The 26,820-nt window shown below is 47.0% G+C and overlaps 1 protein-coding gene and 1 long non-coding RNA gene across 2 annotated transcripts in view; one reads left to right on the top strand and one right to left on the bottom strand.

Moving 5' to 3' along the window:
• LOC122389301 (receptor-type tyrosine-protein phosphatase mu-like) overlaps window positions 1-26,820 on the bottom strand; it is a 119,996-nt gene that overhangs the window by 36,416 nt on the left and 56,760 nt on the right. The window contains exons 21-25 of the mRNA XM_043381184.1: window positions 18,875-19,005; window positions 18,088-18,262; window positions 9,400-9,476; window positions 4,725-4,997; window positions 4,263-4,390 (exon numbers count right to left, since the gene is read on the bottom strand). Coding sequence (XP_043237119.1) covers window positions 4,263-4,390; window positions 4,725-4,997; window positions 9,400-9,476; window positions 18,088-18,262; window positions 18,875-19,005 — 784 coding nt within the window. The remainder of the gene's footprint in view (window positions 1-4,262; window positions 4,391-4,724; window positions 4,998-9,399; window positions 9,477-18,087; window positions 18,263-18,874; window positions 19,006-26,820) is intronic.
• LOC122389302 lies at window positions 21,901-25,759 on the top strand. The gene is made up of 4 exons (XR_006257955.1): window positions 21,901-21,972; window positions 22,724-22,820; window positions 23,874-24,006; window positions 25,675-25,759. It is a non-coding gene; the product is annotated as an uncharacterized LOC122389302 (long non-coding RNA).

The following is a 26,820-nucleotide window of genomic DNA, read 5'->3' as shown; positions in this document are numbered from 1 at the left end:
TCTTTAGGCCTGTACACATTCAGCTGTTGTGCTGTTGTCAGCTGAAATAGGCTCCGCCCACCGCTTCTGGCTGACGGAACTGTATACATTTGGCTGATGAGAAATGTCAGCACTGGCTGGCTGTTTACAAATATGGCGTTGTAAACAAATATTTCGTCTCATCTTCATGTTCTTTATTAATACAATACTTAAGCAGTTAGATATATTATCAAAATATTTACAGACAATGTGCGAAAGTAATAAGTATTTGTCTTGTATCGACAATTAATTATGAAACCAAATATATGTGAATAGCGCAAACATGGTGTCCAAATTTCATTTATCTGCAGTGCTCAATAAAAATCTGGCACGTGATTTGCTTTCATGCGCCACTACCAGTGTCTAAATGCGTCATTTATGGCTTTTGCTGACGGCTCGGCATCTCTGCACTTGCTTTCTCGTAGCAGCACAGCCCGTCAGCCCATGCTGCCGGCAGCAGAGAGGTGACGTCATGTTGCAAGTGCAACAAAACGTCATCAATTTTTCAGCCAATAGTGTGAGTGATTTTCGGCTGACAACAGCACAGCAGCTGAATGTGTACAGGCCTTTTGTCTTTGGTCAAACTGGTTCGTTCGATTTATTATCGGCGGTTGTCAGGTGCGATTTGAGGTTGGAATTCGTTTGTGAAATTAAGGGTGTAGATTCGTGCTGTACTCACTAAAAGTTGCATTGCGAAAGCATCGGTAATATTGCTGTAGGAATTAATTGCGAAGTCGAAATCAATTATAGAACAGGTAAATACGGTTGAAGGGGAATGTAATGTTTTAAGGTGGCGACTGATTCATGCAATCGATCTAGGAATATGGCTATGAGTTATGATTTTCGACAGATACGAATACTTGAGTTTACGGCGGAATTTCTTCTGTTACTTAGGTGCAGAGTTGAGAGTATAGTGGTTTGAGGTCGACGGTCTGACACTTTGCGACTTTAGATGGTCCTTGTACCTACTTCGCGACATTTAAATTGCGAAATGCCAAGTAATAGGTAGAAGCATTGCTTGTGGTCAGAACTAATATGCGACTAATATAGGTACCGATCGTGATGCTTTTGTAGAATAAATACTGGAAAAATCATATCTTTTGGGAACAATCGAAGGGGATACGGAGCTAGTTAGCAAACTTACCATGAACGGAGCTGGTGAAAGTGTAGAATAGGATAAAACTGTCACGTGTTCATTGTTTACCAGGTGCACCCGGTGTTGCACTAGCTTCACAGCCACTAGTCGATTCAACAGGAGGGGAGAAACACCAGTCGTTAGGCATCGTCCTCAGCCGATTAATCAACGCGCAAACACAGAGAATCGCACCACGACACCCGGCGCGCCACGCCGCACCGCCCAGCCGCGCGACCTTGGCTGTCGGGGGCCGGCGACGACGCGCCACTGCCCGGCCAGTCAGACACGCGTCGGTCGCGACGCGGGACCGTGCGCCGCTAGATGGCACATGAGAGCAGCGTCGGGAGTGGAGCAGCGGCCACAGTAGGGCAGTGGGCTAACCGTAATTGGGGCGCGTACGGTAGGTGAAGGTCATCGTATAGGAGCATGGTTAGTTGTGAAAAGTTGCCACGGGATAAGAACGTAAACAGTTAATACATAATTTATATGACATGCTGTATTATATTTAGGACTGCAGTTCGTTTGATGTGCATTGTTTACTGCTGATGGGATGATTTAAATTAGATTTTCTATGAAAGGCTAGGGATCCCTATGACAATATTCTGGCACTCTATAAAGATAATTTGTATAGGTAACTAGTAGCCCATCAGAAGCTATCGAACGAGTTTCAAGGAGTCATTTCCGTTTGAGCATCAAGTAATTTAATATGATACGGTGGATCACAACCAGACGATTGATCGGTGCGTACGAAATTGCTTCTAGATCATCTGATTAAATCAAGAGCGGTTCAAGGCCTGCTAGGATTGTATACGAGAACTGATGATTAGGTTCACGCGTGCAGCAGGCAATTAGGACTTCAGATTGCGATTATACTCTGTTTCGTTTCAAGTTTGCAGCCGAAGTGCCCTGCTGAAAGCAGTGCGTGATTTCTGTATATACAGCTCTTACATTTTAAGACATAAATTTTTGAGCGGAAGAGCGATCTGCCGAAGAAACTCCGACTGCAAACTTGATATAGAACAGACTATAGGTTTGGATAAATAATGCGTTTCTGTTATTCGCGTTCTTGCGAGTTAGCGCCAATAATTACTCCACCAATATTGGCACAGGGCATTGTGAGGCACAGACGGCTTGTTTGCCCGTCTCCTATGGCGTAACGTTTACCAGCATGACCGTATGAGACACAGATGCACTTCTCTAAACACACGTCCAGACCGGAATAATAAGAGGGACACACCGTCACGTACGCAGGGCATATGCACGTTTTCCGCCAGTGGTACCGGCTACTGTTAGATTTCCCGCTTAGGTAATACTGGGTAACGAGGCAGTGAGAGGTTTCTATGGCAGAGGAAAGGAGAAGACTGGTACAGTGCAGTCGGAGAGTAAGTTGGAGCTATGCCAAAGGTAAGAAGCCGAAGGTCAGGGGTGAGTCACCCAAAGGGCGGATAAGGCAAGCTGTAGTGTCCCGAATAAGTCCTCATACTTATTTTGTAAAGGTACCTTAATCGGTACTGGACAGCCTCAGGGGAGGGAAAGATGTACTCCAGGACACGTAAGGCCTTGAAAGTAAATCCCAGGGTTTAAGGAGAGTTCCTGAGGAGAGTTCCAGGATATGAACGGTGGTCCCTGGGTCGTGAACGGAAGTGTTACACGCGGACCGGAAGAGGGCATAGGTAATCTCTCCCGGATAGAGAGATAAGTCGGATGTAAATCGCGTATATGTGTACCATAAGTCTGTCAGACGTGTAGTGAATCCCGTAAATAAGTAGGGTGGATGTTTGTACAATTATTCTGGACGGCCCTGCGATAAGTATCTTTGTCGCCGGTTAGCGGAGCACGCATATGGATTTCGGAAAGAGACATTTATCTCGCCGGGGAGATCGTTGTTGATCCGACGCCTAACACTATCGGAGGGAATTTCGAGGGCTACGAATTAAATTTGGGTGAATACATGAAAGGTGAATGTAACGCGAGCAAGGGTGTGAGAATGGTGAAGGATGAATCTTAGAATAAGGCCGATAGGAATTGCGTAGAATTCGGTTACGGCAGTCGAGCTAGCAACCCTCGAGGGCAACTAAACGATAGCAACGCTAATACGAATTAAGTGGGCAATTTTCGTAATGGGGAGACCAGTGATATAGGTATGGGTGACTGGACGAATGATCACATTCAATTAATCAATGTAATTACCACCCATAAGTTTGGCAGTGGTCATCGGGACTTCGAATGCCCTGTCCTTCACCTGCCCAACTGTGCCGCAAACCCAGCTGATCGGATCCCTCTATCCCTAATCCGAGCAGTGAAGAAGCATCTCGTGCATCATGGTCTACACAATGAACAGAATCATCAAGCCTCTAAATTAAAAAGCATCTTCCATCAGATGTATTTGTAAGCAAGGTGGATATCTACATCTCTCCCAGGTGGACGTCATCTCAAGATCTCTATCTGGATCCCTACATCTATCTCTGGATCTCATCACTTTCTGGATCCCTACATCTATCTCTGGATCTCATCACTGTCTGGATCTCTCTCTCTCTCTCTCTCTCTCTCTCTCTCTCTCTCTCTCTCTCTCTCTCTCTCTCTCTCTCTCAGATCTATCTCAGGATCTCTCTCTCTCTCTCTCAGATCTATCTCAGGATCTCTCCCTATAGCTATCTCGATCTCTATCAAGATCCCTCTCTAAAGCTATCAGGTGGATCTCATCACTATCTGGATCTCTCTCTGAATATCTCTCTCGAGATCTCTTCAAAGACTCTCAAGTTCCCCGGTTCTACCAGCTTTACTAGCGAGTCATTACAGCAGCAATATGTTATCTCTTCTGCTACAACCAGCCGAACAACAATGGACCGCTGTTTGATGAACCGCAAGATGATGCAGTACTTTTCTTTCTTTTCTTTTCCTTTCTTTCAATCCCCTCGCTACATTTACATGCAAATATAAGGTGAGAACGAACTTATGGGACACCCTGTACCTCCCGCACTTCCACACGCGCGGAGCTGGCTCCCGTGCTCACTCGTTTGTCGCCGCAAAGGGTGTCTTACTGGCAATGAAGAATAAACGTTACCAACATTTTTTAACTCCTCTGATCTCACACACTAAGCAAACCCACCTGCAGTGGACGACCGTGGGTCCTTCTCCATCGGGAACGGCGTCTAGCTCGCGGATGAAGCGGGCCAGCGAGGACGGATAGAGGGGCACGCTGTGGTCCGGCCAGGCGGTGTAGTGCAGCTGAGTCACCTGAGACGGGCCCCGGACTGTCAGTCTGTCATTCACTCTCAATGGGCCACGAGAAGGCTCCGCTAGCCACAAAACGTGCGGCAGCCCATACACAGTGTGGGGGGGGGGGGGGGCTTGCACAACGGGCTGAAACTGGACTGAAACACTGTTCGGATCCGCCCCAGGTGGCCCGTTACTGTTAGCATGTTATAGAGCCACTGTTCAGCATTAGCTCGGCAACCAGGGTTCCGAAGAGCTGTGATTATCATCTGTGGGTCAGGTCTGCAGAGAAAAGGACCGTTCATGACCAACAGCCCACTACCGACCAGCTCTCACCACTGCTGGCTTGTCTCACCGTTCTCCGCTCCCGGCCTCGGACCATGACGAACGTCCGCACGGTGTAGTCGTTGGACATGCGACTGTTCTGCTTCTCCACCTTCAGGTTCAGAAGCAAAAGCGGCCTGTCCTCCGGCCAGTAGAGGTCGCATTTCTTCTTGTCTCCCTCCACAAGCTTGGTGAGCATTACCACTCTGGCCACCTTCCTTTCCCAGAGCATCCGCCAGAAATCGAAAATGGTCTCCGGCTTGGGTCCCTGCGTGGCGATGTACGCTCCTGGCCGTTCGTAGCCCTGCATAGAGGAGAACACATTTTCCGCTTTAGAAAACCGGTTTAAGAATGATAAACGTCTTAGTATTAGACTTAGTGCATCAATATGCATAGCAAATGCCCAAAGACCAACATGGTGTGATGGCATGTTCTTCAATTATCTGGGTAGGTATCCAACGAAGCTGTATCAGTCGGGGGAGCTTTGGTCAATCGTTGTCATTTTTAGCACATGCTATTTTTGTCACACGTACCAAAAATGACAACGATTCTGCTATTTTTGACAACGATGAAGCCGATTTCACTCCTCAGCAAGGAAATCAAGATTTTGGAAAGATAAGCACTGATTTTCGAAAATAAGTCTGTCACCTGGTACAAGAAGAAGCCAGCTTTACCATGCCCGTTGTTTGTATGGTAGTTTGTTTTGTGGCCTGAAGTTGGAACCTAAAATTGAAGCATCCGAAAATGATCGATATTGATCAAAAACATGTTGTTGATGAAAAAATAATGTATTAAGTTGAGAGAAGAGGCAATTTTATCCAGATGCGTCGTGCGGTGGTTAACTTCTTGAAATTATTTTTGCTTATAACGGCCGCGCATCATCCGTCACAGTGGTGGGCACTTCGATAACTCCCATCGATAACGATTATCGAAGTCGTTATCGACGATAACGTTTTTTCATGTTAATCGTTATTGATTATCGTTATCGAAGTAGCGTTATTGAACTCCCCGTTTCGGTCAATCGATAACGACAACTTCATCAAATAGACGCGAGCGTATTAAAGGGAATAGTTCACCTTCAACATGGGGTTTTGAACTGAGATAGCAGTTTTGTAGATTGAGCACTGAAAAAAATGCTATTTGGAATGTCTTTCGGCGCAACAAGCTCTGTCGCCAAAGACGTTCAAATTTTTATTTGCACGCTTGTTTGTTTGTTTATACCAGAAAAGTAATATTTTCACTGTTCAAAGCCCTCCTTTTTGTGTAAGCAGCTGGGTAATACAGGGTGTCCCAAAAATAATGTCACACCTTTCCAGTGTCAATTTCATGAAAATAACAAACATGAGAGGCGCGCTTTTCTTACACATGCATCCCACCTTCTCCCTGATGCGGGCAAGCATAGGCGGTCCGGGGCATCAGACATTAACATGTCTAGCTTCTGTATACTGACCTTGGGCCAGACAGATCGAACGTTCCTGGTCAGCGTGCGTTCAGGTTATCCTGGCGCCGTTTTGCTCATCTCTTACAGGACGATCGCCCAAAGATTTTCTATCGGCGACAGGTCGGGGCTATTCACCGGCCATTTGTCCTTCTCCCAGAATGCTGGGAAGTTCGATCTGTACCAGTCCTTCGTCGTTCTAGCTCGATGAGCCAGGGCACCGACTTGTTGAAAGATGGCCCTGGACATGTTCAGCAGAAGTTTTCGGCTAAAACGTGACTTGGTGGGCTTCAGCTTCAGAGTCATCCTCCAGTACCGATGGATTGTCGACTTGGAGACTAGATGACCGTTGGCAATCAGCCTCCTTGCCAGTTTCCTTGTGGATAAGCCCGTCTTTAGCTCCGCACTTCGCGATGACGATCTGCGCTATACCCGGCTGGCGGAAGTCTTCCTGCCGCGACCTAGCTTGTTCCCAGGCGTCTATCCGCTTCTGTCGCGTGATAACCAGCGCCAAATCGTGCGACAACTCATGCCCAGTACCTCGGCGACCTGGCCGTGGGTCATGCCACCGGCAGCCATGCCGACTGCCCCGCTGCGGGACGATTTGCTCTGCAGTTTCGCCATCCTGGACAACTGGTTCGCGCGCACTGGGTACTGCCCCGGAAATGACCTCCGTAGTCCGTACACCCCTTGACCGGTCAGGGTCACAAAAATTCGAAGGTCACGTGATTAGAATGTAGCCAATATGGTCTGGGGGCCAGTGCCGGTGAAATTATATTGATATTGCGCAGTAGAAGGCAAAACAAAGGTTGTGGGAGGGTGTGATATTAATTTTGGGACACCCTGTAATGGTGTTGTATGAGCGAATGGGTTAAATATTCATTAGAAGCTTATTTCTTTCAAATATTTTATCCTTTCGCTTTTCATTCTTTTTTGAAGTTATCGTTATCGTTATCGCGTTATCGAAGTGACCGATTTGGTTATCGAGTTATCGTTATCGAAGTCGCTGACCTCGAAAGAGGTTATCGAATTATTGTTATCGAAGTCCCGGTCAAGTTACGAGTGCCCACCACTCATCCGTCATTACATGGCGGTCGTCATAAGCAAAAATAATTTCAATAAGTAAACCACCGCATCTGGATGAAATCGCCTCCTCTTTCAACTTAACATATTCATTGTTTCATCAAAATTATGTTTTCGATCAATATTGATCATTTTCGGATCTGCAAATTGAAGTTCCAACGTCAGGCCACAAAAAAGGGTACCTATACTTCAACGTTGTATCATACAAACAGCGGCCATATTAAAGCTGGTTTCTTCTTCTTGCACCAGGTGGCAGCACTTCTTTTCCAAAATCAGTACTTGTATTTCCAAAATCGTGATTTCCTCGCTGAGGAATGATCGGCTTCATCGTTGCCAAGAATAGCTGATAACGTTGTCATTTTTGGCACATGGTTGCCAAAAAAGGCATGTGCTAAAAATGACAACGATTGACCAAACCTCCCCCGACTGGTATAGGATTTCCGTTCTTACCTTCCACCGACGATACAAATTACAAAAATTAATTAAAGGGACCATCCCACCTTTATAAAAGTTAATGCATTGTCAAAGAAGTGATGCACCGTGGTTCAGAAAGAGCGGAAATGAATATCTACCAAACTTCACCGAAAAATATTCAGCGGTCTTTGAGATATTATACTTTTATTTTTTAGGGAGGGGTCCTGCGCTGTTTCTATGACGTCATTTAGAAGAAATAATTTGGTATCTTAAAAGTGCGACAGATGTTGCGCGCAGGACAGTATATACCAAGGAGATAAATACCTACTAGGTGGCTTCACGAGAGAATGCTGACGCCATGATGATAACTTTTTTGGGGGTAAAAACTGCATCTATGATATATCTTTACACATTGAAATAAACGGCAGCAGTTGTCTTTTACCAAGGTTTTAGTATAAGACATAAAAATTGCTAGATCTGCGCTGACGTCACAAAGTCTAAGGTTGCATTCAAATCCATTAGCCCCCTAGTATCCGAAAACTGCAGACTTTGAATCAGTGTTCGCCACGGGCCGCAAAATCCCAGTCCAGCCCAGCCCAGGCTGATACCCAAGCCCATGGGTCAGGCCCATGGGTTCACAGCCCGGCCCAGCCCGAGCCCATTCATGGCAAAAGAGTCAAAGCTCAGCCCGGCCCAGTCCCTAAAAAATGAATGGTTTAAAAATTATTGACAGCATACAGGTACCCATAGGAAGCAAAGAAGCAATCCTTTGCGAGCAGCATGCACATTGCACAATGCACATTGCATGCATGCTTTATTAACTCGTTTTTAGTCTTGTACAGTAATAAGCTATGTAGTTATAGCTTTTGTCTCAGTTGCGAACCCCTGACTCCAGTTTACAGTTCTTGGCCCAGCCCATCCAGAGCCCATCGATCCTTCATATTTGAGGGCCCAGCCCAGCCCGTAGCCCAGCCCAGCCCATGGCCCATTGGGCTGGCCCGGCCCATGGCGAACACTGCTTTAAATTTAAATATGTCCGCATTAAAGCATTTCTAGATGTTGTGAGTGCCCAAACCTGTAATTGCAAGCCAGGGACCCTATTGGGCCGCGAATTGGGCTATCTCAACTCAAAACTAATGTTAAAGTGACCAAGTAACATTAGTTCTTTGTTGAGCTACCCATTCTCTGGCCTACAATTACCGGTTTGGGTACTCACAGCATCGAAAAATGCTTTAAATTGAAAATGGTTGATCTCAAAGATGCAGCACTTTGATTCAGAGGGGTTAATGTATTTGAATGCCCCCTCTGAATGACGTGCATAAAGTTGCCTCTGAATGTGTGACGTCAGCGCAGAAATAAATTTTTTAGATCTTTTACTAAAACGTTTGGTAACACGTGGTGGTCTATGTTACATAGCGCGCAACATCTGCCGCACTTTAACGATGCCAAATTAATGCTTCCAAATGACGTCGTAGGAACAGCGGAGGTCCCAAAAAGTAAACAAAAGTAAACGTCTGATGACTTGAAAACCAGCGAATATTTTTCGGTGAAATTTGGCGGATATTCATTTTTGATCTTTCTGAACCAAGGGACATCACTTTAATGCCAATTCATTTTAACTTTTTTGAAGGTGGTAGGGTTCTATAAGATGGGTTGGTCATTTTAACAGTGATTTTCTATAAAAATTATCTTTACGTTGCCCATGCGTCGTGTGAGAATCAAATGATTCCAAAAGGAAGTCGCTAAGCTAACGTCAAAATTCCTTACTTACGTCGACGAAATTGGCGTTGATGTAATCTGAGAACTCATTCGCTTCCAGTTTTTTCAGTTTCACACGGCTGCTGTCGTCTGTCCATACACATTAATCACGTCAAAGACACAGCCAGAGCAGTGAGCACTTAGACCCCCTTCCTTTTTTAGAGCCTTGCCTCCAAGCCAATCACTGCGTAGTGCGTACCGCATCAGGTGTCACCAGGGGCGTAACTTTATATCTCTTTGGGGGGCTTTAGCCCCCCCCCCCCCCGTGGTAAATTGAGCCCCCCATCGGAAACTTAGAGCCCCCTTGACTAATTGTTATTCCTTGATGACAAACTCAAATAACAGAACACTAAAATGCAATTTTCCCATTTTTCATTATACATGAGTTTCCAGGTTTGAGGATGATCGTGGACTTGTAAACACCCTTCAACATGATTTTTGCAGTGCCTACCGTTGGATGAGTAAAAATAAGACATTTCTCTATTTTCTGAGAAATAATGTTACATACTTAACCCGCGCCCCGTAGGGCTATCGGCGGACTCTACCACCCGTAGGGGGGGGGGGGGGTGGCGTTTCGGCCCCCCCTAAGATCTCTGAAATTTACCGGCCGATTTTCAAAATTCAAACGGCGTTCGATAGCCCCAGCGGGGAACTACCTTGTGACCAAATTCCATTGACCTAGGTCAAACCGATGACGTCACAGGTCAGGTCAAAGGTCGGATTTTCACCGTTCACAAGCATTTCAAGAAATGTGTTGTGAAATCGAGTAAATTGGTAATTCATTGAAAACTATCGATGGTACATTGTTCGTCAAACACATACTTTGCTATCTGAGGTCACTGATACCAGGTCAGGTCACAGCGAGGTCAGGTCACCGGGGGTCACAATATGAAAGTGTCGTGTGATGCATGTTTTATGGTCCATTTTACATGACAAATGCGATTATGTGGGTCAGGCAGCCCTTGGGGCCAGTCTAAGTCACGTTTTGGTGAAGGTCAGGTCAAGGTCAGGTCAAATTAAGTTAAATTTTAAAGTCGATATTTTTTGCATAAAATGGGTATTGATTCGATGCACCTTGTCACGGGGAGTCTAATAATGGTCTTTGTTTTGCTATACGAGGTCTAGAATTGCCAAAAATTGAGTTTGAAAATTTGACGTCATCATTTTTGAACAGTTTTTTCGCTATAACTTGGCCAAAAAAAGAGGGATCGATCTGCAATTTGGTATGTAGATAGAAGACGGTAGGTACTATCACATACTTATATTTCGGTTTTCCAAAACTCAAAAAACTTTTTGGATTTTTTGGCAAATATAAAAGATGTTTTTTTTATTTTTGGGGGTCAAAACGCAAAAATGTCAAAAATTCGAGATCGCAGTTTTGTAGCCCTGTCAATTCTACACCTTATAAGTTTTAATCATTTTCTGTTTCTTCAAAGCTGTAGGCCTGAAAGGTCTTCTCGCGAAGGTCTTTTTCGGTCGAAAATGACTGAACATGACGTCATTCTGACGTCATTTGTGGCCAACCTATCATATCCTCTGGAAAAAATTTTTGGTCACAATGTGTACCATTGATGCCCGGAAGGGTCCTGAAAGTTTGCTGGCGATATCTCCAGCCGTTTAGGAGATGTCGACGGAAAAGGACAGGCGGGGCCGTTTCGGCCTCCCCTACGGGGCGCGGGTTAAATTGCTTTTCTTGAAAGCAAAGGTTAAATTATGTTGCTACTGACAAATCAAATTTGTCAAAAACGCTGACATTAACCCTCGCATATGTGCGGCGTTTGCCAGCTTCTAATGTGTAGGGGGTTGGTTGGACCCTCCCCCCCCCTTGCCGTTTGGCCCCTGATTAAGCTAGAGCTTCACGGAAAAAACGAGCGTGTTGCCCGTGACGAGAGGAGGCCGATGATACCCAGTTTTCAGTTTTTTTACCCAGATGATACCAAGGTCCTAGGTCATTGGTTGACCTTCCCGGTCAGGTCAATGACCCAAAGTCGGGAAAATCGGGACCTGTTAGAAAGTCGTAGAGTGTGGCTGCTTAGGGGTTTTTCGGGGTGCTGATCAGGAATATGGTGTTAGTTTTGATCACAGATGATGTCTTTAAGCATTTAGACCAGGTCGGGTGAGGTCAGGTCAGGTCAACCAGTAGGGGTTGTGACGGGTATTCGTAGTACGTGTCAACCGCCTCTGGCAGCTTCGTAGCATGTTACGAAGGCACCAGAACTACTTCGTTAATGTTCAAATAGTTTCTAAATTCGAATTCAGCTCCAAAAACTAGCCTTGAAACATGTAAAGCTAAAAAAGTGAACCGAGGTTACCAAAGGTCAATGACCTGACCTTACCTTCAGGTGACCTTGACATCCACCCAAATGCATGGGAGCATCATCAAATCACATGTTTGAACGTTTGAAACCACGAGAAGCTTGCAAACGCGCGACTTATGTGAGCTGACATACGCCGAATCGCGATTCCGGCCAAACATGGGTTCGAGAAATAGGTCACAGGTCAAAGGTCACTTGGGTCAGGGTCATGAAATTTTCAGAGTAGGTTTAAAATTGATCAACTCGAGGTTACTGAAAGTGTCGTCGCGATCGGCCGCTTTTTACGCGAGTTATTCGCGAAAATCCATGGGGGTCCATCCGATCCCCCCCCCCCCTACACATGCGAGGGCTAGGTCATTAGGTGACCTTTCAGGTCAGGTCAATGTTCCAAATGTCGGGAAAATCGGGACCTGCTAGAACTGCGTAAAGTGAAGATGTTATCGGGTTTTTCGGGGTGCTGATCACGAATATCATGTTAGTTTTAATCACAGATGATGTCTTCATGCATTTAGGCCAGGCCAGGCCAGGTCAGGTCAGGTCAGGTCAACCATTAGGCGTCCTACCGGCTATGCTATCTATAGTAGGTGTCAACTACCACTGACGGCGTCGTAGCATGCTACGAAGGCACCAAAACTACTTCGTTAATGTTCAAACGGATGCTAAATTCGAAATCAGCCCGAAAGACTACCTAAGAATCATGTAAAACTCGAAAAAGTGAACCGAGGTCATCAATTAGGTCAATGACCTGACCTGACCTACAGGTGACCTTCACACCCACCATGATGCATGGGACGAACATCATTTCACATGTTTGGACGTCTACAATCACAAAAAGGCTGGAGACGCGCGGATAAAGTGAGCTGACATACGCCAAATCGTGATTCCGGCCGAACATGGTCTCGAGAATCAGGTCACAGGTCAGAGTAGGTGTAAAACTGATCAACTCGAGGATACTTAAAGTTTCGTCGCGATCGGCCGCTTTTTGCGCGAGTTATTTGCGAAAAACCATGAGAGGGTCCATCCGACCCCCTACACATGCGAGGGTTAACCCTCGCCGGCCGAGGGGGGGGGGCGGGTGCTGCCCCCCATAGGGCTTTTTCGCGATAGCTCTGAACACGCTGGCGATAGAGAGCTGAAACTTGGCAAACCTGACATTTGATTCAAGCCGGATCTTTTGAAACCAGCCGCAGGTTTTCAGGTCAGGTAAGGTCACTGACCTATGACGTCATAGGTAAGTGAATATCTGCACGGTCTTCAGATGTCGCAACTTCGCAACGCCCTCACTGCCAGAGGAGCTTTCACAGAGAAATGAAACTTGAAGAATCCAGTATCCATTACAAGTCTCACAACTTGTATATCTCAGATTTTCCTAAAGGTCATATGAGGTCAGGTCATTTTCGTGACCTCACCATTACCTATAAGTCAATGGGGAAAAATTAAAACTGCTATTCTGGCGCCAGGAACGATCTCCAACTAACTCACACACAGAATCGTGATTTGATGCACTCCTTGCAAGGTTAGATGCGTCACTTTTGCAATGCTGACCTTGCGTGACGTCATTTTATGACGTCATCATTGTCATATTAGTTTTTCGTCAATAACTCCCGATCAAATTGAGCTAGCGAGTTGGGAAAGCTCCCAATGGACTCAGGAAGACCTGCCAAATCGATTGATATGCAACACGACCTCCTTCGACCAATTTCGTGACCTGGGGGCGCCATGACCTGACCGTGACCTGAGGTGAACACCCTAAGGTGACCTCACCCAAGCAAAAAGTACATCATTCGATGCGCCTGAGCGAGCCGAACACGATGGTGCCAAAATCGCGGTTCTGGGGCCGTTTTTGCGAAGTTATTCACCAAAAACTGAACCGTACCTTGGGGCACTTGACCTGACCTCAAAGGCCAGCGGTTGACAAAGGACCTTAAAATCGAGTATCAATCTCTGCGTCTCATAACGGCGCATACGCTCGTTTTTTTCCGCGACGCGCTAGCTCCACCAGGGGCGAAACGGCGAGGGGGCATACCCCCCCCCCCCCCCCCACTCGGCCGTCGCGTATGTAGAAAACCAAAAGGTCCGGCGGGGGTTAATGCTTCCAAATGCACTTATCGGTACCTTTTCGACATGGTACACCCTCAAAGCTTGTAACGAGCCTTCGCTCGGGTGTCGCTCTCTACCCCCCTCCCTCCGCTTCACACCGGCCATGGCTGGATTTCTGCACCCATGCACCCACAATGTTCCAGCCGTTCCTACGCCCATGCCCTAAAAGACCGGCATAGGCCGGCGTTGGACCCCAGGGACCAGTGGAGGGCCCTTAAAGGCCAAGATGGGCCCTCAGAGGCCAATCCGGGCTCTTAGAGACCGACATCGGGTCTTCAGAATCCAGTGCGGGGCCCCCAGAGGCACTTAACCCGGCACCGCCTGGGCTATTTCCGTACCCACGACAGCCTGGGGGGGTCGGATCCGACCCCCCCCCCCCCCCTGTTATCTCGAGAACCAATGGTCGTATCGAGCCCCGCGAGGCGGCGTTCGAAAGGTCTCTACAAGACCTTCCCAAAGCACTCTTAAGATTTTAGGATTGAGGTCAACTTTTGGGTCAAAATCAGGTCAAAGGTCAAATTCTGGGGTTTTGCATGATTGGGGTCATCATGATAGTGACTGGCAGGACAGCGGAATCGATAGCTGCTGCTCGAAACTCACCAAAAATAACCTCAAAGACCTAGTGAAGGTACCATGTGCGTTTTGGGGTCATACTAAGTACGGGTCAAGGTCAGGTCAGGTCACGAAAGGTCACGGTTTTCTCTTTCTGCTACATGGGCGTGCGACACATGTTTTATGGCTTATTTTTCACGCCGAATCCGATGGTAATGGTTATATGTGACCCCAAGTCACTGTTCTGTAGATAAGTGTGCATTGAAAGCATAAAAAATCGTTTATACTATACATAACTAAACAAGGGCTAAGAAAAAATTCAAGTTTCAACTTTTTATTTTTGACATAAAAATGCACTTTTCTATGCGATTTTCGTCCCAGGAATCTAGTGGTGCCATTTGTTTTTACATGCAATGTTCAGAAGTGCCTCTGATTCACGAAAATGCTTCTGACGTCACCATGCCCTATGCATGTTGGAGCTATTTTTTACAATTGGGGGTGAAAAATCAAGATAGAAAGTTGAAATTTGGGACATCTAATGTTCTAATGGAGCTCTATAACATATATTCCGGATTATTGGAAAATCTGAACATTTTGGATTTTATAAGCTGTTTTCCAAAAAATATAGTTTTTTTAATTTGTAGGGGTAAAAACGCATTTTATTTAAAAAAATCCGAGATAACCATTTTAAAGAAACCGTTGAGCTGCGTCTATTCATGTCCCTAATTTGCAATTTGCTTTAAACCTTGATTTTTTGCGATTTTTTTAAACATTTACCACTTTTTGACTGAAAACGCCATGTAGTTACATTACTAAAATCAATATATCTCAAAAAGTTTTGGGAAAAATCCTAAAAATTACACAGGAGACGTCAAATTGATGAGGGAGAAGGTACGCCAAGTTTAAAGGGACCCTCCCACCTTAACATTAGATTTGAGTTGAGATAGCCAAAATGGGGTCCCTGGCTCACAATTACCGGTTTCGGCACTCACAACATCGAGAAATGCCTTAAATCGGAAATATTGAATTTCAAAATTGCAGCTTTTGATTCAGAGGGGCTAATGCATAGGAATACCCCTCTGAATGTGTGACGTCAGCGCAGATATCTAACGATTTTTAAATGTTTGACTAAAACGTTTTGTAGCACGCGGTGGTATATGCTGCTTTGCGCGCAACAAGTGCCGCACTTTCAGCTGCCAAAATATTGCTTCCAAATAAAGTCGCTAGGAACAGCGGAGATCCCAAAAAGTAAACAAAAGTAAAAGTCTAATATCTTGAAAACCGGTGAATATTTTTCGGTGAAGTTTGGTAGATATTCGTTTTCGCTCTTTCTGAACCGAGCGACATCACTTTCATGCCAATTCATAAACTTTTTTGAAGGTGGGAGGGTCCCTTTAAAGTTGATAGCGGAAGCGGTTCATGAGTTATTCGAGAAAAACGGAGGGGGTCGTGTCCGACCCCCCCCCCCCCAGGCGGTCGCGGGTTAACTTAAGGCTAGTCTTAAGACAGAAATGAGGCCATTAGAGGCCGGCGTGAGGCCCTCAGCCGCTGGTTGGGCCCCTGAGGCCGGTTTAGGGGCCCTCAAAGGCCAGTGGAGTGCCCTCAGAGGTCAATGTGGGTCCTCAGCGGTCAAATTGTGGGCGCTTGGCCGCTACTGAAGGGCCATAAGAGGTCAGTGTAGGACCCACAAAGACCGGTATGGGAGCTGTTAATAGCTGGCGTGGGTTTTCCCGAGCCTCGTGACAATCGAATACGGGCCTGGGCCCCATATGCCCATGGGGGCCCATCGGTTGTTTTTTTTTTTGGGGGGGGGGCAAATGATATGATGGCCCCCTGATTTGCCTTTGGGGGGAGCCATGGCCCTGATGCCCCCCCCCCCCCTGCGACCGCCACTGCTTGAGAGCGATTGCCGCAGTTCGATGTTTTGCATCAAAATCGGCCAAACGTGACGTCACTATGACGTCATTTCCGATCGACCTATGATTGCTACGAAATTTTATCTGCACACTAGGCGTTAAATTGATGCAGCCAAAGGATACTGCAAGTTTCGTGATGATCAGCGGTTTAGAAGATATTGCACAGAACTAGAAGGGAGGCTCTGTAGACCCCCCCCCCCCCCCTCCCCTCCCAAGTCATGCGAGGGTAAATGCATGAATACATCATCTTTGAACAAAATGGACAATAATAAAAATAAACTAAAATTAACAAAACTGAAAAACTAACAAATCAGAGCCCCCAAGAAAAAAAAAACATATCAACCTCACAGTGAAATTATCCAAGCACCTGAAACTCGTACGCTAGAGGTTGTTGGATGGCAGGCAGGCTTCAACTTTTAGTAGCCACCATTTGAAAATTAGGCAATTTTGGGATAAATGGCCTCGGATTGGGGCATCAAGTATCTTCCTCTCTACATAACACTGAAACAAAAATCTGATATTTTGCGAAAAAAAAAAGAAATCCTTAATACCTTCAACGCTTAACCCGCGCCGTGCTGGTGGCCTGAACTTTCCGCCGAGTGCTGGGGGGGGGGGGCGTTTTCACGCCCCCCCGTCTAACTCGGCTCCTGGGCCACGTAGCGACACGCGGTAAGCGGCAATCGAAAGAGCGTCAAAAATAAGGACGAAAACACTTCGGTCATTTTTTGGGTCAGGTCAAAGGTCAGGTCACCAGAGGTCACCAAAGGTAAAATGTTGACTATTTCAACATTTTGGAAACTGCCAACGGCTATCTCGGGAACCGATAGAGCTACAGCGCCGCGGAAAAGCGCATTCGATAGCCCTTTTACAGACCTTTCTGAGTAATGTTCTCAGATTTGACCTCAGGTCAACGGTTTAGCCTCCAGAGGGCAAAAACTCCAAAAATAGCCGTTTTTACGAAAAACGTTTTTTCGTCTATAACTTTTGACTCATAAGCGCCATGACATTACTTTTGCCAGCATCGTGTTCCTCTCGTCGAGACGCGTCGAATGAACTATTTGTTGACCTTGAAAGGTCATTTTGAAAATTTGACCTCAGGTCAAGGTCATGACCTGACCGAAAAGGGTCATGTTGCATATCAGTCGATCCGTATCGTCGAGCTGAACACATCTGACGTGTTTTTACCGCTCTAGCACGTCTCTATCAAAAGTTATAGCCAAAAAACTGCTGGCGACCGTTCATGACCTGAGATGACCTCAGGGGCACACAGAGGGGTCACAGGTGCATTTTTCCTATTCAGTGTGTCATGTTTACCTATGAACCGATGTTTGAGAGCGTTTTGAACGATATTCGTCCAAAAGAGGCGCATTTCAATTTTCTCCCATTGACTTATAATGGAGAGGTCGCAAAATTGACCTGACCTTAGGTCACAGATATCAAAAATCCGAGATATACATTTTATACATACTGTTACTCATATCAATCGCTGAAAGTTTCAAAGTGATCGTTCAGTCGGTGTAGCTATAGCGAGCCTTTGAACTTTTTCTGAGGTAAGGTCACTTGACGTGACCTGGTGACCTGACCTTGAACGGCCTAGGTCTGAAATTTTCACAACATGTGCGGAAATGATGTAGGAACACGTGTACCAAAAACGGCGGCGCTGCGCGCCGCCGTTTTTGAGATATTCGCGAAAAACCTGAGGGGGGGCGTAAAAACGCCCCCCCCCAGCACGGCGCGGGTTAATGAACCATTCGCAAAAAAAAAAAAAACTGTCGTAAGACCCACTCGCCGGCCACGGTGACTCTCAGGCCCACTCACACGGCAGCAGGTTGCAGTATCTGTTCTTGGCCCGGTTCTGCGGCAGACTGCCGTAGAGGCAGGGCTGTGTTAGACCCAGCGGCAGGCTTGCGAACTGCGACTGTAGCAGATCCGTGTTCCGAGCGACTGCCACCAGCTCCGACAAGCGAACCCGCGACTTGTTCAGGAACTGCGGCTGCGGTGGCGAAAGAAGTACAGCAGAGAATCGGTAAGAGTTACACCGGCTGAACGGGTATTCTAAACATGGCATGTCCTTCAACTTAGGTATAGGTACGTAAGTAAAAGTTGCCAGTTTGATCTCTCTCTCTCTCTCTCTCTCTCTCTCTCTCTCTCTCTCTCTCTCTCTCTCTCTCTCTCTCTCTCTCTCTCTCTCTCTCTCTCTCTCTCTCTCTCTCTCTCTCTCTCTCTCTCTCTCTCTCTCTCTCTCTCTCTCTCTCTCTCTCTCTCTCTCTCTCTCTCTCTCTCTCTCTCTCTCTCTCTCTCTCTCTCTCTCTCTCTCTCTCTCTCTCTCTCTCTCTCTCTCTCTCTCTCTCTCTCTCTCTCTCTCTCTCTCTCTCTCTCTCTCTCTCTCTCTCTCTCTCTCTCTCTCTCTCTCTCTCTCTCTCTCTCTCTCTCTCTCTCTCTCTCTCTCTCTCTCTCTCTCTCTCTCTCTCTCTCTCCCTCTCCCTCCCATCTCCAAACGCACACACACGCACGCACGCACGCACGCACGCACGCACGCACGCACGCACGCACGCACGCACGCACGCACGCGCGAGCATTTTGAAATGCGCAAAATCCAACGCACCGCCATATATTCGTAGGTGTAATTCTCGTCTCCCTCCTCTCCATCCGGATCCGTGATGCATTCGTAGAGGTGGTCCTCGTTGCATCCCTCTCCACCCGGATTAGAGTGGAGCTCTTCCATTGGCACTTGTGCTGGAGTAGGTGTTAACCAAAATATCATCAACATTAGCATGTGGATCGTTGAAATAATAGCAGTGGCGCGGGAACTACTTTCAAGCTTGGGAGGGGGGCACACCTGATACTTTCTAGAACATAGGGTACCCCCAAATCTAGTTTTCTCACCGGTTTTAGGCCACTTATTTTTCACACCTTGGCCTTTTCAACAAAAAAAAAAAAACGAAACGAAAACATTTGCAAAAAGTGAGATATTCCGTCTCATCTGAGCCAAGGAACTACCTTTTGGTAACCTGGAAGAAGAAATCTTCCACATGAGCTGTCAAGACAGGTAAACAGGGGGATTTTTTCTATCTAAATGTTCTCTTCCACTCAGTTTTCCTTTGTGACCCACGACCGCCAATTTAGGGAAGACAAGCTGCCCCGACGGTTCCTGGCTTTATGAGAAGTTGACGTTCGCGATCCGTTCTGCACGGGCATCACGTTCACATAGTTGGCTGATGTAAGGTCGATCCCCCGCTGACGAGTTCTCTCGAGAGAACCACACCGCCTGCGGGTTCACAACGGTGCCCCCTTAGACGAGAAAAAAACTAGTTGGCTAATAAAAAATCACTGCTGCGTGTGTTGACGCGCACGCAGCCCTGTGCCGACTGACACCCGCGCGCCGGCCTCCTGCCCTGCCGCCCCGCGTCCTGCACCGCCCCCTCCCTCCCCGTGTCGTATCTCCACTTAATTTACCCCCCCCCCCCCTCCAACCCCACTCCCTCCCTCCCTTTGCCGTGTGTCGCTCCCCGGCCTTAGCCTCTCCGCCGCTAAGGTGGCTGTTGACGTCCGCGGTCCGTTCTGCACGCGGGCATCACGTTCACATAGTTGGCTGATGTAGTTCTCTCGAGAGAACCGCCGCCAAACCCGCCAATTCGGAGGAACCCGCAATCCACCGGAAGTACCGGCGTGTCGCCCATCTGAAGTCATCGGTCATGACCGTCGCCACGCCCCTCCGTCAAAGCGCATCCATAGTAGGCCTCTCGCGACCCCAACCGCTATACATACCTACCTGAGGTCACCGCTCACGCCTCCAGCCGTGCCATCGGCGGCAGAACTCACGACTAGGGTCCCGTGACCCCATCCGCTTCATCCGCCTGGGATCATCACCTGTCACCTCCGTCCGCGCCATCGCTGACCGACTACTCACCTGAGGTCCCCACTCGTAATTCAGAATTCTCCCCTGTTCCGAGGCCGGGCCAACTCCAGCTCCCCAGCCAAGAAAACTAACGCCTTGATCATCGTCGTGATCTTCGGCCTCGCCGTCGACAGCCGGCCGCTCGCCGAGCTCACCACTCATGACCCCCCAGCCGACTGACGGGTAGGGTAGGGTGTTCATGCCACCGCTGCGCCCCCACTGTGGTCGCAAGTCATGACCCCCGGCCGCCCCGCTCGCCAGCTGAAAGAAATAAAAAAGTCTCATCTCACGACGCCTTCACCTTACCTTCAGCGGCGTAATGCACCTGAGGTCACCTGTCCTGACCTCAGCCGGCTACGCGCCTAAGAGCACTACTAGTGACCCCTGTATGTATGTACGCGCCACACGCCCGCCGAACGCACGTATCGGGTCACCGCTCATGTCACCTTCCACCGCGCCACTCCCCTGAGGTCGGCGGTCAAACTCACACATATGTATGGTCACTGCACATGACCAACCGACGCGCCACGCGTCTAACGTCACCGGTCATGACCTTTTTGGGCGCCCACACGCCGGCTGACTCACTCTTGGGTCACCGTTTGCTACCTTTTGGCCGCGCCACACACCCGAGGTGCCACTTATGACCTTGGCTGACTACAGTACTCACCTTAGGTCATCACTCGTGTCGTGACCTCTCGTTGGGCAACGCGCCGCCAAAACCTCGGTTGTGTACTCACCTGAGGTCCCCAGATGTCACCACTCGTGGTTGTTTATAACCTTCAGCTGCCCACACACCTGTGGTCCGACTCATGACCCAGGCACCGCCCCATGCCAATCGACCTCTTGCCTAAGGCCACCGTTTATGGCCCTCTTCAGCCATTTCATCGTACGCCCGCCGTCACCCTATGACCGCCTGCCATGCCATGGCCGGCCGGCTACTCTCCCGAGGTCACTGGTCATGACCTCCGGCCGCGCCATCGCCGTCCATTCACCTGGGGTCACTATTATTGACCTCCAGCCGCGCAACACTCCAAGGTCGCCCGGTCACGACCTCCGATTGCCAGGGCCTCGGATAACGAATTTTCACTGGGTGGGCAAAGGCCACCCAGTGAAAATGGTGGACAAAAATGGTGCGAATAGCAGGATCAATACTGGATGGACCACCTGCCAAAATTCTGACGCTTTGGGAGTGTCTCTGAGACTCAAGCATAAAATGTTGTCATTGGACCAGAAGAATGCCTTCACTGAAAACAAATCTACTCATGAGGGGAGAGTAATTCATATTTGACTCGCCATTCATGAGTATATTTGGATGAGTAACTCATGCGTGGAGCGTTAACACTCAAGAGTAAAAGTTTACTCGTTTTGAAAACTCAATTGCCCAAATGCATGACCTTCTCCCTATGAGTTGCCTGACTCATGACGCACAAAACATTGGTATCAAAACTCCCTATTGAGTCTCGCAAACTCATGTAAGGCGAGTAAGGAATGTAGTCACGACCCGTGAGTTAGTGAAACTAAACGTTTGGGTTTAAGAACTCATGAAAAAGAGGACAGGGATTCTTGCTAACTCATTGTTCGTGAGTAATGAGTTCAAAAACCAGTTTGAAATCATTAACTCTTCAAACGCAGCTTAAGGAAACCAATGATGCGCCGGTAAATATGTTCAACCGTGAATTATCCATGAGCTGCTTTACACAAGCCTTACGCGTTAATATTACCGCCATGACGCCATCTTGCATGTTTGTGACGGAAGTGCAGCACGGGACGCGGCGGACGCAGTGAATTGGAGGCTGGAGCGACTGGTGAGTGTTAAATGTTACGCATTTTATTGCCTGTAGGTATGTTTAAGTGCAAAATGCATATTATTTTCATTGAAAATGTACCTACATGTGCACTCACACAACACTACTGATACCTTGGGTTGTCCTGTGGGTTGGTTGACCCTCCTAGTTATGTATTGTCTATAACATGAAAGCCTTTTTGAGGGGTTCATAATATCCATCAAAATGTGGAATATCATTTCAGTCATGCTCAACATGCCCCTACAGTGAAACCTAACATGTTATTCTACGGGCAGCTTTGCCAGCGTGAAGCCTAACAGAATAATTAAAAACATCAAGTATTTTCTTTAAGCCTTTGCCTGTAGCATCTATTTCTGCCAGCCCTTAATGCTCAAACCCTGGTGCAAACATCTATAGGTTAGGATAGGTGGTATATGTGCAAATGAAGTTCGAGTGGTAGGCAGTGGAAGGTTGTATGTTGTAAGATGTAGGCTGGTAGATTGTAGGTACCTATTTAGGTTGTAAGGTCTAGTTAGTAGGTTATAAGGTAAGGCTAGGTCAGCTTTTCATCATGTTTTTCATCTTCCTCGTAGTTCATCTAGTATTTTTGTAATAAACGACTTGTAGGTAATTGAATCATTTGGCCGAATCCTTCTAAAAATGAGCACCCCAAGTGCTTCTTCTAAAAGCCCACCCCTGCACCCCCCAAGAGTGAGATCTAGATACCAGGCATGGTCGAATTGATTCTATCATGATGTTCTCATCTCCTCAGCTGGACGGTGCCATGGAGGCCACTTTCTCAGAGAGGCGACACCTCATCGTCAAGAGGAAAATCCCGATGGCCACCATCCGTCGTCGATGAAAACAAAGTAGGTACATTGTCATAGATAACATGAATCACTGTACATGGTCTGATGCGTTGTAAATTAGCGATCCTATGCAGTCAGAGTCAGGTGGTTTGGTGCATGCAACTGCAGACGCGCCTTCACCGGCTCTCAGAGTCAGTTTTCTTTCTGAAGCTCATCTTGAGTCATTTTGCACCCGCCCTCATGTGTATTTTGTTTCCCTTGCGCAGTTACCGACAGACTAGGGCCAATATCCGAAAATGATCCGATCCACAGGAGCCAAGAGCGCAGTTCCTCTATCTGATTATAAATTCATCAATACTTTTTGGAGACCCTGCTGGTCCTTGATCCAACATGTTTCTTTTGTCGATGAATACCGGCGATCTTGAATCTTACATTTTTGCTCTGTGGATTGATTCTGGGGATCTTGTATCCTACATTTAGTCTCTGAGAACACATTTTTCTTGCTAAATTTCAAAATGCTTTGCATTTAGCGAGGCGTACAAGGTTGTTTAATAAGTCTTTGTGCACAACCTGCTTCGCTGGCCCTAAACTTCAAACTTAACGCTTAATTTTATGTCTACAGACATGACATTTACGTTGGATCCAGGAAATTTGAACTCTGGCATTTCGTTCTCGCGTGGGGTCCGGAATCCTAAAGTGTTATTCATACGTGCGTTCCAGGGGATCTTGGATCCTAAAATTATATTATATTTTTTCAATGAGATCAAGGAGATCCAGTATTCTGACATCCTGGCATTGCATGGGATCTTGCGGATCTTGGATCTTGATTTTTGGCTGAGGCACAAGTCTGTACTTATACCGACAATGCATGCATAACCCCAAGGTCATGTCCGCCGCACGGTAGGGATTGCGAGAGTTACTAATGCTACTGTAAAACAGATGTGCTTGTGTGACATCGCATTTGCATGACCACCGATAACGGAACTGGATTGGCAGTTAATTTTCAGACGCTGCAGTAAGAAGTAGAAGAATTTAAGCCGGCCATGCGAATATCGATGGCGTCTTACTGGTATAGTCGTCCTTCAGCATGCGTCATTAATCCTTTGTTTTCAGGTCTGGAAAGAGCTGAGTCGGATAAAAAATGCCGACTTGCAGGACACCAACGAGTTGGAACTCTCCCGGGAAGCCATGGCCCCGATTGTGGCCAATGGCGAAGGTGAAAGAGCAGCTGGATGCCTCACAGATGGTAAGTTAACAACATTTTACCCGGGAATGTTGGAACCGTAACCGAATAGGTACCAAAAGCTCATGTATTTATGAACGTCCCGTTAACAGTTTGATATACCCGTATACACTTACACGGAAAGTATTTAAAAAAGAGCAGAAAAATGTGGAATTTCATTCGTGCTTCTTATAAGAGATCATAGAAGTTCATCGTTATATCCACTGTAGTAAACTACAGTGGATACTCAATACCTATAGACATTGAGTATGATTAACACATTTTTATCGTCAATTTCAAAGTAATATATGCGAGCACTATTTACTCTAAACATATTTTAATGTTATGCTCACAAGCATCTTCTAACCCGCACCCCGCGGGAGTTCCTAGATTTCCAGGCCCTGCTGGGGGGGGGGGGGGGAGGGAGGAAACGTTTGAACCCATCTTTTAACTTAGCTCCTGGGCCATGTAGCGATACGGCGAAGGCGGCGTTCGAAAGCACGTAAAAAATAAGGAAGAAATTATTTCGGTCACCTTTTTGGTCAGGTCAAAGGTCAGGTCAACAGAGGTCATTGAATGCAAAAGTTCGCCGATTTCCAGGTTAAATTTTGATAATTTTCAAATTTTGACAACATTCAAATTTTGATCAGATCAACGCATAGCTCGGAAACTAATAGAGCTACAAAACCACAGAAAAGCGCCTTTGATAGCCCATTAACGCTCTTTCTGATTAATTCTCTCAGATTTGACCTGCCGTCAGTGGTTTTGCATGCGGGGTAGGGGTAAAAACTGCCAAAATAGATATATTTTTCTGAATGTTTTTCAGCAAAAACTTTTGACTTAAGCCTTTCACGAACTTTCTTTTACCGGAATCGTGTTTCTCTCGTCAAGACGCATTGAATAAACTATTATGTGACCTTGAAAGGTTAACTTAAAAATTTGACCTCAGTTCAAGGTCATGACCTGACCGATAAGGGTCAGGTTGCATATCAGTTGATCCGTTCGTCGAGATGAACACAACGAAGGTGTTTTCATCGTTCTATGCCTCTATCAAAATTTCTTCGCGAAAAACTGTCAGATACCATTCGTGACCTGAGATGTCATCAGGGGCATAAAACGGGGTCACGGGTGCCATTTTCATGTTAAGTGTGGTTGCACTAATTGCTTATATGCCTTTGGTCAAATTAGGTCAATCAAATTAGGTCAGATTTGGTCAAATTAGGTGCACTCGCCGGGTAGCCCGTCGTGAAAACGGCCAATATGACTTACGTCCAAAAGAGGCGCCTTTCGATTGTCTCCAATTTACTTACCTTTAACTGAGAGGTCGCAAAATGCACCTGACCTTAGGCCATCGACATCAAAATGCTAAGATATACATTTTGTACAAACTGTTGCTCTTATCAATCGCTGCAAGTTTCAAAGCAATCGGTCACTTAGGTGTAGCTATGGTAGGCTTTATAACTTTTTAAGTAGTGAGGTCACTTGGCTTGACCTGGCGACCTGACTTTAGGTGACCCGGAGAGCCGCCGTTTTTTTTTTTTAGATATTCGCGAAAATCCACAGAAAGGGGTATTCAAACACCCTCCCCCTCCCCCAGCAAGACGTGGGTTAAAATTGCGAGAGGCATACTGTACCAAATTAAAGTTTGCAGTTCGTGGCCTTGATTTCTGAAGGTAAATTTTTCCGTCGCAGACGATGCGATCGACCATCTTCTCTGCACCGTGCTAAAGAGCACCAAGTTGTGTTCACATCGGCGCCGCAGCCACGGCCTCATGTGGTGGACGACTTCCACGCCATAAAGGGCGTGCCAGCAGTGCAGTTTAAGGAGCTAACGGCAAAGGTGACAAGCTGCTGACGTGGGGGGGCCGCGTTCACAGTGTTTGCGCAGTCGTTCAACCGCCCAGCCATCCGTCTGGCCGGCTACCTGATGTGTGCCGTGATCCTGAAGACCGATGTGTCGCCGCCCCCAAAGCAGTGGGCGGCGATTCAAGGCAAGGGTTCAGTTTTTCAAAACTTCGCAAAAAACGGTCGGAGAGCCGCGATTTTGGCATCATCGTGTTCGCCTCGCTCAGGCGCGTCGAATGGTATACTTTTTGTTCGGGTGAGGTCAACTTGAGGTGTCGACCTCGTGCTTAAAAAGATTCACTGAATCGCCACGAAATCAAGTGCTTTAAAGGGACCCTCCCACCTTAACATTAGTTTTGAGTTGAGATAGCCAAGTTTGCGGCCAGGCTCAGAAACCACCATTTATCCTGGTCGCAACCCCCGCAGCTTTATGGTGTTCAAGAAATTTCTTCCCTTTACTTGCAGGGTGGGACCAGCGTGGTCCCTATCTCTTAACCATTACGGGAATCTGATGACGTCATCAGGCTTTCGAACGTCCGTTAAATGTTTGACTAAAACGTTTTGTAGCACGCGGTGGTATATGCTGCTTTGCGCGCAACAAATGCCGCACTTTCAAATAAAGTCGCTAGGAACAGCGGAGATCCCAAAAAGTAAACAAAAGTAAAAGTCTAATATCTTGAAAACCGGTGAATATTTTTCGATGAAATTTGGTAGATATTCGTTTTTGCTCTTTCTGAACCGAGCGACATCACTTTCATGCCAATTCATTAACTTTTTTGAAGGTGGGAGGGTCCCTTTAACATAGGCGTGTCATCTCTATGTATATAAGATCTCTATGGTAAGCACAACCATATAAGTGATGCGCTCACAGATCTAGCCTCGCTTCCAGCGCGCGAGTTGGCAATGTACCACACTCTGTGCCTTCTCAAGCGTATTATGGTGACCGACGAACCTCTCGACATTGCCGAAGGGCTGGTCTCGGTGGGGCAGAGG

The sequence above is a fragment of the Amphibalanus amphitrite genome, unplaced genomic scaffold (assembly GCF_019059575.1).
Source record: "Amphibalanus amphitrite isolate SeventyFive unplaced genomic scaffold, NRLGWU_Aamphi_draft 000353F_arrow, whole genome shotgun sequence".
NCBI classification, from domain to species: Eukaryota; Metazoa; Arthropoda; class Thecostraca; order Balanomorpha; family Balanidae; genus Amphibalanus; species Amphibalanus amphitrite.
This window is presented reverse-complemented; position numbering and strand designations above follow the sequence as displayed.